Here is a 12,578-nt window from a genome sequence, read left to right as displayed (position 1 = left end):
AATATATCATATTTTACATATCTGTATATTACCGTATATACATACAAACTTCTGTACATACATATTATACATTCTTCTGTACATACAATTAACTTTTTACATATTGCATATTTATCTACATCTATTGTGCCTTACACACATCTATCTATCTATCTATCTATCTATCTATCTATCTATCTATCTATCTATCTATCTATCTATCTATCTATCTATCTATCTATCCATCTATCTATCTATCTATCTATCTATCTATCTATCTATCTATCTATCTATCTATCTATCTATCTATCTATCTATTCATCCATCTGTCCATCCACCCTTCCTTCCATCCATCCATTGACCCATCGATTCTTCTTTTTATTCATCCATCCATCCACCCATCCATTCATACATTCATTCATTCATCCATCCATCCATCTATCCATCCATCCATCCATCCATCCATCCACCCTTCTATCTATCTATCTATCTATCTATCTATCTATCTATCTATCTATCTATCTATCTATCTATCTATCTATCTATCTATCTATCTATCTATATATTCATCCATCTGTCCATCCACCCTTCCTTCCATCCATCCATTGACCCATCTATTTTTCCTTTTATTCATCATCCATCCCCCTATACATTCATACATTAATTCATCTATCTATCTATCTATCTATCTATCTATCTATCTATCTATCTATCTATCTATCTATCTATCTATCTATCTATCTATCTATCTATCTATCTATCTATCTATCTATCTATCTACCCATATATTCATCCATCTGTCCATCCACCCTTCCTTTCATCCATCCATTGACCCATCGATTCTTCTTTTTATTTATCCGTCCATCCACCCATCCATTCATACATTCATTCATTCATCCATCCATCCATCTATCCATCCATCCATCCACCCTTTTATCTATCTATCTATCTATCTATCTATCTATCTATCTATCTATCTATCTATCTATCTATCTATCTATCTATCTATCTATCTATCTATCTATCTATCTATCTATCTATCTATCTATTCAATAATGTATTAATTCATCCAGAATCGGTTCAAAGAGTCGACTCGCTGAGCACCGGGTGCTAGTGCAGTGGGCAGTGTAGCCTGTTAGCTCTGGGGCTGCTGTCGGTTGAATATACATTTATGTAGACTTTTACTTTATTTTCAGCGTATCAACGAGGTGAACGGGATGCCGAGTACCGCAGTAATTCAGATTACCAACCTTTCCTCCTCTGTAGATAGCGAACAAATGCGAACTCTTTTCGGCTTCCTCGGAGATATCGAGGAATTGCGTCTCTACCCTCCAGAGTAAGTGTCTGCCTGCTGGCCAACGCCAGTCAGGAAACACCGAGGATGCGTAGGCCTGTACTTTCTGTTAGCATGGAAGCTGCAGAGCCATGTATGTTTCTCTGTTTACAAAAGGTTTCATTTAAATGTTTACTGGAGTAATTAGGTAAAAAAAAATTGCTCCAGATAAATACATATAGTTAAAAAACATATAAAATATATTTAAAAAATATATATATATATACACACTAGCTTGGTATATACATGTAACATTCGTTTCCCACTACTACACACATTACTATTATAAATGTATTAAAAGAAGTATTGAAACCAAAATATAGAAATACTCATATTGACACGTTTACCGAGTATTTTGTACTATTGGGTTTAAGGGGTTAATGTTATTTATCTCTTTAGAAGCTATGAGGGTTTTGGGGTTTGTAGATAACATACACATTGTCAATAAAACGTGAATTATATGCAGGTTTTACAGGTTATAACCTTTGTTAATGATTGTTAATAAACAGAAGTACAATTTAAGAAAGCAAAATTATACGTTTTATAATAGTTATTAGATGATTGGCAAACGAAACAGGCAAATAATAAATAGAAAATAAAGTAAGGGATCATTTTCAATGGGATTCATCTGAATAAAACGAAAAGGTTTTAATAATGTACACTTGGCTGGACACTTTCTTTTTTTAGGGAACACCATACTAGTCCTGGTATTCCTAAATTACCCTATTATATTTCTTCATTAGGATTCTGCTCCATATTGACATGCTGCAGAATATTTACGTTTACAGCTTTTGGCAGACGCCCCCCCACCCAGAGCTACAGTTATCTCATTCATTCAACTGAGCAGTTGTGGGTTAAGCATCCAGCTGTGGCAGCTTAGTGGTGGTGGGATTTAAACTCATGACCTTCTGAATAAAGTTGTTTTTGTCTCAGATCTCACACACACACACACACACACTTACTGGAGAAATGGGTTTTATATACAATTCTGTGCAAATTACAGAGAAATTCCAGGTTATGTAAAAAAAAGGTCAACAGTTACTGAAATAACTCAAATCGTAACCCGCCAATCTTTCAACAACCAAACAACCAATAGGTCACCAAACCATCATCAGGCATAGTCATCACGAAGTGCTGGATGACTGCGCAAAATGCTGTTGCCATGTAAACGGTTGCTAGGTAATTTAATAAGCAAGATGTAAAGGTCTTCCTGTTAAAAGCGCTTGGCCAGTGTATTCAATTATTTTATTTATTTTTTCTTAAAATGGTAGTGCAGAATATATACTATTTTGTTTGAAAGCAAAAAACGTGTCTATATAACCAGTGGTGGACAGTAACACAGTAAATGTCATTTGTTACTATACATAAGAAGCTGAAGTATTTCCATATGAGGAGACTTTTACTTTACCTTCACTACATTTCACTACATACATACAGTTCAGCATCAGTCCAACAGCAAGAACATTTCGAGAATAATAAATGATGGAAGACACCATTTTTTTAAAAGTAGATAGTTGGAAATTTGGGCTCATGATCATTTTAATAGCTATCAGTCAGTGGTTTGACTCATTAATATCATTCTATTAATAGATCGGTTTCGCTATGAGTAACATTAGACTGAGTCTTTTCACAGGAAAAAATGATAAGGCATTATCGCCATAATAAATCATAGTACTTTGGATACTTAAGTACATTTGAAGGCAAACACGTTTGTACTTTTAATCAAGTGAAGGTTTAAATGGATCACTTTGACTGGAGTAATATTTTGTTTAGTGTAACTCTAGTTCAACTCGAGTACATGGTTTGTCGTTCACCACTGTATACGTGTGTTCAGTATAAGAGGAAAAAAAACTGACTGATCTTTGTTGTCTCTTCTCTCCCCCCCCCCCCACAGCCACACGTCGCTTTCCTTCTCATCTAAAGTGTGTTACATAAAATACAAGGAGCCGAGTAGTGTTGGTGTGGCCCAGCATTTAACCAATACTGTGTTTATTGACCGAGCTCTTATTGTTGTTCCATGTGCAGAAGGTTAGTAACACTTTCCTGACATTCCTGTTTCTTACGTTCACACACAGCTTTATGGATTGCCTGCAGAGTTTGTCTGACATTTTGGGGTTTTTCCAGTAGATTTAGTGGACGGAGTGTAATATTTGGAAACTTGAATTGTTTAATATACTCTGAGTCGAAAGTGTTTATTTTAAGTGTATTTACCAAATGCATTTGACTGCTTCAGGTATATTTAGTTTGACAAGGGGGTATACAACTCAAATGTATCCAGCTGCATTAAATGACCAGACCTAGATGGTTCTTTTCAGCCATTAATAACTAGATTAAGGCTATTAGATCAATTTCTTTTTTTTTTTTCTTTTTTTTTTTCTTTTTTTTTCCAACTGATGTTCCACAGGACCGCATTGCAGACCTCAAGAACTGAATAAACTCACTTCACCGTCATTGATCTCTTCTGATAGGATCAAAGTTACTCCCGGCCCTGCGCTCATTTTCTTATTTTACTCTGATTTTATTTCTACCCAATCCGTTATTTTTCTTTCCATTCTCCGAATAACCAAACGATGATGTTGCCGAAAGCACGATTTTTGACCGTTCAAGCACTTATTTTCTCGTGAATGAAGCATCATTTGACCATGTGATGCAAACATCCTGGTTTAGAGGAAAGAACTTATCAGAGACAACTCCCTGATAAAATCGTACTGTATGTCATATCAGACCTATAACCGGAAAAAAACCCCACGTGGATCCCCTACAGGAATCATGATTAAAAACAGCCCACCAGTTGATGCGCTACTGAACACGATTCCTGGATTCAAGACGTTTGAAAAGCTCAAATAATTATTTTCATGTATCTTGTAGTTCTGTAGGTATATAAAAAAAAAAAACACAGTTCATGATCCAGACTTAAATGTAACAATGTACTAATATTTTAGTGTAGTAATTGTATTGCACGGTGGTGTGTAATCTATTTTTTTGCTCTAGTTTATGAGAAAAGGCTGTGTGTGTGTGTGTGTGTGTGTGTGTGTGTGTGTGCACGCAGTGCTCATGCGTTGTGGGGTTAATGTTGTGACTATGACACTGTCATGACTGTACTTCAGTAACTATCCTAATCTGTTTTATTTATTTTTTCATGTTTGTCACACCAAAAAAAAAAAAAAAAAAAAAGTATGCAGTTGCGTTGTTATGAACGATGGTTTTCCTAAAATGAGCTGATCTGTCCCTGGAATAATAAGAACATTTGCTTGTCCTCGTGACTTGGTGCTGCAGGATGGCTTACTGCGTGAATTAATTTGGTCTCTGTATGTTTTTTCTGTGTTGATTATGTGTGCATATCAGATGACTAGACTGGCCCAGGCGTTACAGTACTACACTAGCCTGACTCAAGGCTTTGTTTTCCAAGCCACTAAACCCGCTGGGGCCCACGCTGCCTTCAAGGGGGGATTGTGACCAGGAGCGTAGCTGCTGAACCTTCCAAGATGGACACCTTGTCTCTTTTTTTCTGTTTCTTTTCCTTTTGTCTCTTTTTTTATTTTATTTATTTTATTTTTTTTCTCCCCCCCCCTCTCTCTGACATTGTTTGCCTCTTAGAAGAGGCTGTTGCATATATCATTGTGTTTTTTCTTTTTTTTTTTCTTTTTTTTTTTTGTTTGGTTTTTTTTTTTTGTCACCAAGTCCCCACCATTCCTCCTCTTCCCTATGCAGTTGTCCACTTTTGCGTGTCTCTCAAAGCTGTCCAGGTTGGCATCCAGTAATGGAGGGGAATTTGAACGGTACACAGGCAGCCGTGGCTGGCGATTCATTCTGATCTCTGTGTCTAATCTCTTTGTGAATCCTTTTCTTTTCTCTCTCTCTCTCTCTCTCTCTCTCTCTCTCTCTCTCTCTCTCTCTCTCTCTCTCTCTCTCTCTCTCTCTCTCTCTCTCTCTCTCTCTCTCTCTCTCTCTCTCTCTCTCTCTCTCTCTCTCTCTCTGTTGGTATTTCCATGCTTTCACTGTGACTTAAGGATCGTGTATTATAACCGGAAATACTCTTTCAGCTTATACCGCTATGGTCGAGCTCTATATTAACTTCAATTCACCTTTACTTAAGGAATAAGGAAGTTTCAGATTATTGGTCATTTGCTCAATAGAAATCAAGAGTTCATTTTCTTTTAATTAAATCAACCTCAATTCTAATCCACCACTGTCAATTATTATACTTATCTTTCACTCAACGCATGCAAGAGTTAATTTGACCAAGACTAGCAGAGCTGCTTTTATAAATTTTTTTTATTTTTTCTTTAGGGGTGATGGAATTTTTTTTTTTTTTTTTTTTTTTTTTTGAAAGCCACTTAAAATGTTCTTCTCTTCTGTATCTGATGTTCTGTGTGCTATTAGTGATGCAGCCAACATGAACGGTTGTCTTGTGTTGCACACCCTTTCCAACACTGCGACACGATTGCCCCAAGGAGAAAAGCGCCCATGCTTGATATCGTACGGTTCATGCCCATTATGTTTCCAGTACAGGTGACCTATACCACAAAGTGTTACCTCATTCTCTACATTTTGTGTTCATTTTTATTATTTTTCTTTTCTTTCTTTATTTTTTACTAAGAGAAAGGAAGGAACAGGACATTTTTGATTGGTTTCTATATATATATATATATATATAGAGAGAGAGAGAGAGAGAGAGAGAGAGAGAGAGAGAGAGATACATGCTACTTAAACGACTTATGTTAAAGTGACCAAGGCTAAGAGATAGCTAGTAAATTGGACTAGTGAAAGGCTCATGTATGATCGGTGTTGGATCGCCTCTCTTTTGTGTGCATTTGGAAAGGAGAAAGTGCTGTTGCTCTCCATTGCTCGCTCTTACGTCAGGTCACTTGCCCCATAGGAAAGATCCCAGAGGAGGCCAAGGCTCTGTCTCTTCTGGCACCTGCAACCCCAGCGCCCAGTTTGATGCCTGGCGGAGGACTGCTGCCCATCCCGAGCCCTGCCCCACTCCAGAACGTGAGCAATTATGTGTCTTTTTATACAAAGTAGCACAGGACATATAAACGATATATACAATATGTTCTGTGTTTGCAGCGTTATGTCAAATCAACACGGCTGCTCACAGCGTAAGAAATAAAAACACAGCTATACTGCATATTCTAATATTTTAGATCAGTAAGTGGACGTACAGCTTTTCTACTCAGAAACTACATTTCTAGGAATCTTCCAAAATGTATCACCAAAGAAAATACTAAAATACAGAACATTACATTGGCAAAGTTCAGTGGTTATATCAAGTCCTTCAAAATCAAACTCAGCTGTGCTATAAGATCTTATTATATAGATTTTTAACTTGCCATGGAAATAGCCAATTAATGCTAGCATGCCATTAAAAAAACAATAAACAAACAGTCAGCGGACATGCGTTTGTACATTTTTGGTGTTTTAGATATAAAACCTTTACTATACAGTCCATCATAGTTTAAAAAAAAAAAAAAAAAAAAAAAAAACCCTGTGAATTGCTATTTACGAGGCGAGTTGAACACTTCAGCACTGGGAAGAGTTTTTCAGTTCGGATAACACAAAGCTCTATGAAGATTTGCTATTTAAAGAAATAAAATGTATCACTTGTTCATTATTAATCGTTATCCAATTACGAACAGTTTAGACTTCAGTATAGACTTTATCTGATTCTCTTAAATGTGGGACATACCACTGTTGGAAGTTTGTAAAAAAAAAACGATCAAAAGGTCATATATTGCTTTTATTTGTATTGAATGAATCTTAGCAGTTGGGTTTGCCGCTGCCGGCCCGGAGTCCGCTGCAGCTCGGACTCGACTCGTCTCTGAGCACCATCTCTTCTCCCCCCATCATGGGCAATGTGGACCCTTCCAAAATCGACGAGATCCGCAGGACGGTGTATGTGGGCAACCTCAATTCTCAGGTATCCACTAAAGCACGATCTTGATTTCGTTCTAAATTTGAAGATGGTCTGCTGTATCCATGCTTCTGTTTTTGTTTCTTTATGTGAGGGAAAAAAAAAAAAAAAAAAAGTGACGCAAATGAGCCAATCACCGGGTGTAAATGCATGGCAATTATTGTTTTGCATTGCAAATTGTTGGAATGCTGTAAATGTCATACAGCATTGTGATTTTATTTTTGAATTTTTTTTCTCTCTCGTAGACCACCACGGCCGAGCAGCTGCTGGAGTTCTTCAAACAGGTCGGAGAGGTGAGGTTTGTGCGCATGGCAGGAGACGAGACTCAACCCACACGCTTTGCTTTCGTGGAGTTCTCTAACCAGGACTGCGTGTCCCGAGCGCTCGCTTTCAACGGAGTCATGTTCGGAGACCGACCTTTAAAGTGAGTCTCAAACTGTAGATACGCACACACATACACACACACACACACACACACACACACACACACACACACACACACACACACACACACACACACACACACACTTTGTGAACAATTTGCAAAGACCTTTGAAATGAATACATGCTAGACTGTGGATACACAATAGATAGTGAAATGTTTCAGCTGTTTAAAACGGATTATTATTGGATGCATTCCCCCCCCCAACCCCCCCCCATTTCATTTACATGTCATTTCAGGATAAACCATTCCAACAATGCTATTGTGAAGCCTCCAGAGATGACTCCTCAGGCTGCTGCTAAAGAATTAGAGGATGTGATGAAGCGTGTGAGAGAGGCTCAGTCCACCATCGCGGCAGCCATCGATCCAGGTTTTTAAATGCTTCCTGACCTTTGTGTATGTTCTCTGTTTTAAGATTTGGTGACTGTAAATTTTTTTATATATATACATGTATGTTTTCTTTTGCACACAGCGGACAGCAAAAAGCGCTCACCCAGCAGATCCAGAAGATCAAGAAAGTCCTATTCCAGATCTCGCTCTCATTCGCGTTCTCGCTCACAACGGAAACGCTCTCGATCCAGACACAGGCGAGTATAAAGGAATTCGCCTAAACAGTGAATTACACTTTGAAACATCACGTGCCCGTCTTTTCCCATGCCAATTTATTATCAAATTCCATGCATCTAATTTGATTTGATTTGATTTGCTTTACATAAAAGGGGCCGGCCATCACAGAGGTCATGGCGGCGGACGAGTGATGTGCACAAGAGACGTTCCCGAGACAGAAGATACAGCCGCTCACACTCCAGGTTAGAATGAACCGTTGCACTGGTCACATTCAGAAGATGGCCTACATATAAACAGTAGAAACAGCAGCATTTCTGGTACTAAAAAAACAAGGTTTATTTAGGCCAACGACAGTGTCACTTTATCAGCCTTATAACTTATTTTCATTAGAGAGCGACAGAAGAACAGAGACGGGAAGATGAGGCGGGGGAACGATACTGACGAGCGGAGAAGTGACAAAAAAGGAAGAATGCCGTATAAAGTTAACAGACGATCCTCGAGATCCCCCATCAACAGCAGGTGAGTAAAGCATTATAGCATGTTATTCATCATTTAGAACATTATACCTCATTAAAAATCTTTTTTTTTCCTTCAGGGGACACAGAAAGAGGAGCAAATCACGCTCGAGATCAGCAAGGAAGAAAGCAAGGTCTTCATCACCCAAGAGGTTGATACAGCACACTTTTAGCAAATTAACTGGAGCAGGTAATTTTTATTTTTAGGGTAATGACAGGAGGATTAATATTTTGTTCATTCCCTTAAGAGAAAAGAAAGACAGAAGGGGAGAATATGGGCAGGACAGCAGTCGGGAGTGGAGAGAGAGATCAACATCCAGGAGGAGAAGCAGAGACTCTGTTAGGCAGGAGAGCGAATCTAAGGTGAGTCTAATACACGCACTATAGTCAAACGTATGGTGTTAAAAGTCCACATGAGCCAAACCTGTCGAGTAGGGTGGGTTACAGAAGTGAGATTACATTGCGAGAGAAACTCGTGTGTGAAGATTCTGTCGATTCGGTCTTTTGGCACGCTGACTTATGAAAGTCAGTGCTCCTTGTGACTGTGCGTGCAGCCATTTGTGTTGCCTTATGTTGGGGTGTTACAAAACTAACCTCGAAACCTCTTAATACCAGCTTGTAAGGACTAATTTACACATATGGACAAAAGCATTGGGACACCTTACCTTTCCTGCCTTCTGTGGTTCTTCTCCAAACTGTTACCACAAAGCTGGAGGCACACAATTGTACATGAAGAAGTGCGATACATGGTTTTCCAGTGGAAGATTTTGAGTGGCCTGATTTGGAGCTCTGATCTCAACTCTACTGAACACTGACCGCACCACAGGCTTCCTCACCTCACCTACATTAATATCATGAAGTTACTTACACCCTTGGCTGATGAAGACAAATGTCCAAAATCACATTTTTATATATAGTGGAACATCTCTACAGAAGAGTGGAGTGAATTATAAGAGCAAACTGTGACTAAATGTGGAATGTGTGGATGCTCAAAAACAACTTGCCATCCTTATGACCAGGTGTCCGCAAACTTTTGGCAATAGTATATTTCCTATGCACATATTCAGACATTTAGCGTTATCAGAGAGATGCTCGTTTACATCCCAGGAGCACCAGAAAGCCACTTAATAGAGGTTTGTTTGTATGAATTGGATTCCAGAACATTTTGGAAATCCATCAGAGCTTGATGTGGAGGTACTGTTCAGCGAGTCCAACGTTTTTATCACAAAAAATTAATATTAAAATACAGACTAGAATCAAACTGGCGCATCTGCTGAACCCAGTTCACATTTAAATAAATCCCGCAGTATGACGTGGTCGACTCTATGACTCTGGTGCTCTAGATATAAGGCGATAAGAAGATAATCATTACAGATAGTCGGAGAAAAAAACATTCACACGCACACTGGCGTCTTCACATGCGTACGACTGATTAACATCAGTTCCTCTATTATGGCCTACTTCTAAGGAGCTGCGAGTGGAAAAAACCGACTTTGATAATGTTCTTCAAAACATGATTTTTATCTCTAGTAAATGGGGACAGAGCTTTTTTTTTTTTTGGCTAGTCGTCTGTGCTCTGCTTTATCGAGATCGTTATTCATTAATCCTTTCTCGTTCGGGTTCAATGTCGGATAAATATTTTGGACATCCTCTCAAAGACAGAAGTGTAGGAGGTGTACAGTTTAGCCCAGTCCACATGGCATTTAGGATTTTCTATTACCGCAGTGATTTGGGATGCTGAAAATACATTATTCTGCGTTTCAGCTGAAGGTCAGATTGATAAAAAAAGTAAATTTTATGAAAAACTTGCACAGCATCCGTAAAACGCTGCATCATGGATTATTTTTCTGCCGCGTGTTTTTAAACCGGTGTGTCAAATCTTTTTTTTTTTCTCTCAGAAGGAGCGCGTGTACAAGCAAAAGGAGCAGGACTACGAGAGCGATGGAGAAGACATGGGCTCAGGCGCCAGCGAAGACTTTTCTCCTCACGCCCATCACAACGGCAGGCACGCAGACGAATGCGAGGAATTCTCCACAGCCTAATGAACCGGACTACAAAGAGCTGCATTCGGGCTTCACATACTTGTTGAAATGTTCCTCTTTTGTATTTTAATTTTTTTCCCCCCTCCCTTTGTCTCTCTTTTCTACAATGGCATTTTTGTGCCACCTAAGGAAAAAAATATAGAAGATAACGAGAATAAAGTCGTAGCACTGCGAGAATAACGTGTCGAGCGCACCGGCGTTTAACTACTTCAAAGTCAATTTCTTTGATCATCATCCTCATTGTCTGTTGAGAAACAGCTGTTCTAATAGCATGCAGATGTTACCATCGATATCCTTCACCAAAGAGGCAGTTTCCTTCACATCTGTCCGATTTTGTTTCCTAAATAAACGCTGCAGCGTCCGTATACTTATTCGAACTCCGTGCTGCTGTTAAAGGTTAAAGTTAAAGTGGGAGTTAAATCCTAACCTAAAGTAGAATTTAACCAAATCATCCACATCCATTTTATGCAAGAACAGCGAAACGTTCCTCGAAATTCCGATTTTTTTTTCCACTAAATATTATCACTTTGATCTCGTATGACTACGACTTTGTTCTCAAAAGATTTCGACTTTGTTCTATTTTAAGTTTAATCTCGTAATCTGAGGTCGTTGGGGGTTTTTTTTTTACTTTTCTCTCCATCATGCAGTTACATTCTTAGAAATGTTCTTTATTTCTGTTTTATGAGAGCTATAATGAAACATACTGTATGCTTGTGTACATAGTTCAGGATGATCCGCTTCTTTCCTTCCTTCCGTTTGTCCTTTTTTTTTTTTTTTTTTTTAGATATGAAGCGCCTCACGGACCTGCTTCAGTATCCGTCGCACTTTTTTCTTGTTTTCTAGAATCCAGGGAAATCCCAGTTTCATGTTTTTGTAGTTATGCAAACACCCTCAGTTATTAAGATTATAACCTTAGTAATTATGCGTGAAAGGTAATACAGGGGGGAAGGGAAAAGAAACACACCTAGTATGTTTAAAAAAAAAAAAAAAAAGAGAGAAAAAAAAAAGTGCCTGGAGAAAAGTTGCACATGTGTATAATTCTATCACATAGTTTTAGCTTGTGCATTTATTGAATTCATTAATACGGCGGTGCGTTTTAGATGTATTTTTTGCACAGTATTTTGCATAAACCAGACAATAATGAAGTTATACAGTACTTTTACTGTATCGTGTTAATCCAGGCATCAGAGTTTCTTCCAGCAAGAATTTTTTTTTGATGGGGATTATGTTCTTTGGTCTATAAATTCGAAGTAATAATTGATGTCTGACTATAAAATTATATAAACTGATTTGAGTTATAGATCGTCTCGTCCAGGGTCGGGGACATTTCAAAGGGTCTGAAAAAGATTTTTATATATATATATAGTTTAGACAGAGATGTAGTTTGGTTGAATGTGTGTGTGTGTGTACACATATATATATATATATATATATATATGAGTGCAGATGTTTGCACACCCTTAGAACAAAAGGACGGTTATAAAAAAATTAGTTTCATAATGAAGGGTTGTATCGTACGTCGTGACGTTAATGGAAGGAAAAAGGTTTGCAATTTTTGGTGTAATAATGCCTCCATGTTATCATTTATTAGTCAATGGAAAAAACTATTCTGGATTGTTTCACGTTCCTAGACTTGTATTTTTCTGCTGTAGGGGGAAACATGACTTGTTTTTCCCCTGTTTTTATCATAAAAAAACATAGGGGGTGCAAACTTTTAGACTCTTCTGTATGACTATTAAAAAACTAAAGTGATAAATATACAAATTCAAGACTAAGTGATGGT

General features: G+C 38.0%; 1 protein-coding gene across 2 annotated transcripts; it reads left to right on the top strand.

The window, feature by feature from the left end:
- The first annotated feature begins 1,066 nt into the window (after positions 1-1,066).
- On the top strand, positions 1,067-12,570 carry srek1 (splicing regulatory glutamine/lysine-rich protein 1). Of its 2 annotated transcripts, none has more exons than XM_083531212.1 (12): positions 1,067-1,315; positions 3,207-3,340; positions 6,192-6,307; positions 7,083-7,235; positions 7,475-7,653; positions 7,911-8,041; positions 8,144-8,258; positions 8,391-8,480; positions 8,629-8,757; positions 8,834-8,905; positions 9,002-9,116; positions 10,652-12,570. In XM_083531212.1, exons 1-12 carry the CDS (start codon positions 1,197-1,199, stop codon positions 10,793-10,795), a joined length of 1,497 nt encoding a protein of 498 aa, XP_083387338.1. In that variant the 5' UTR covers positions 1,067-1,196; the 3' UTR covers positions 10,796-12,570. The 2 variants fall into 2 exon arrangements, with proteins under 2 accessions (XP_083387338.1, XP_083387337.1); XM_083531211.1 differs by having other exon boundaries at positions 7,080-7,235.
- The last annotated feature ends 8 nt before the right edge of the window (positions 12,571-12,578 follow it).

Source organism: Silurus aristotelis, assembly GCF_946808225.1.
Source record: "Silurus aristotelis genome assembly, chromosome: 26".
In the NCBI taxonomy this organism is placed as follows: Eukaryota; Metazoa; Chordata; class Actinopteri; order Siluriformes; family Siluridae; genus Silurus; species Silurus aristotelis.
The sequence above is the reverse complement of the archived record's forward strand: the minus strand, read 5'-3'. Positions and strand labels throughout refer to the sequence as shown.

Bases quoted from the DNA above. Each gene is read 5' to 3' on its own strand.
- srek1 (XM_083531211.1), top strand. From the start codon at position 1,197: ATGCCGAGTACCGCAGTAATTCAGATTACCAACCTTTCCTCCTCTGTA. The intron at 3,341-6,191 runs GTTAGTAACACT...CTTGCCCCATAG, and splicing joins TGTTGTTCCATGTGCAGAAG to GAAAGATCCCAGAGGAGGCC. The intron at 7,236-7,474 runs GTATCCACTAAA...TCTCTCTCGTAG, and splicing joins TGGGCAACCTCAATTCTCAG to ACCACCACGGCCGAGCAGCT.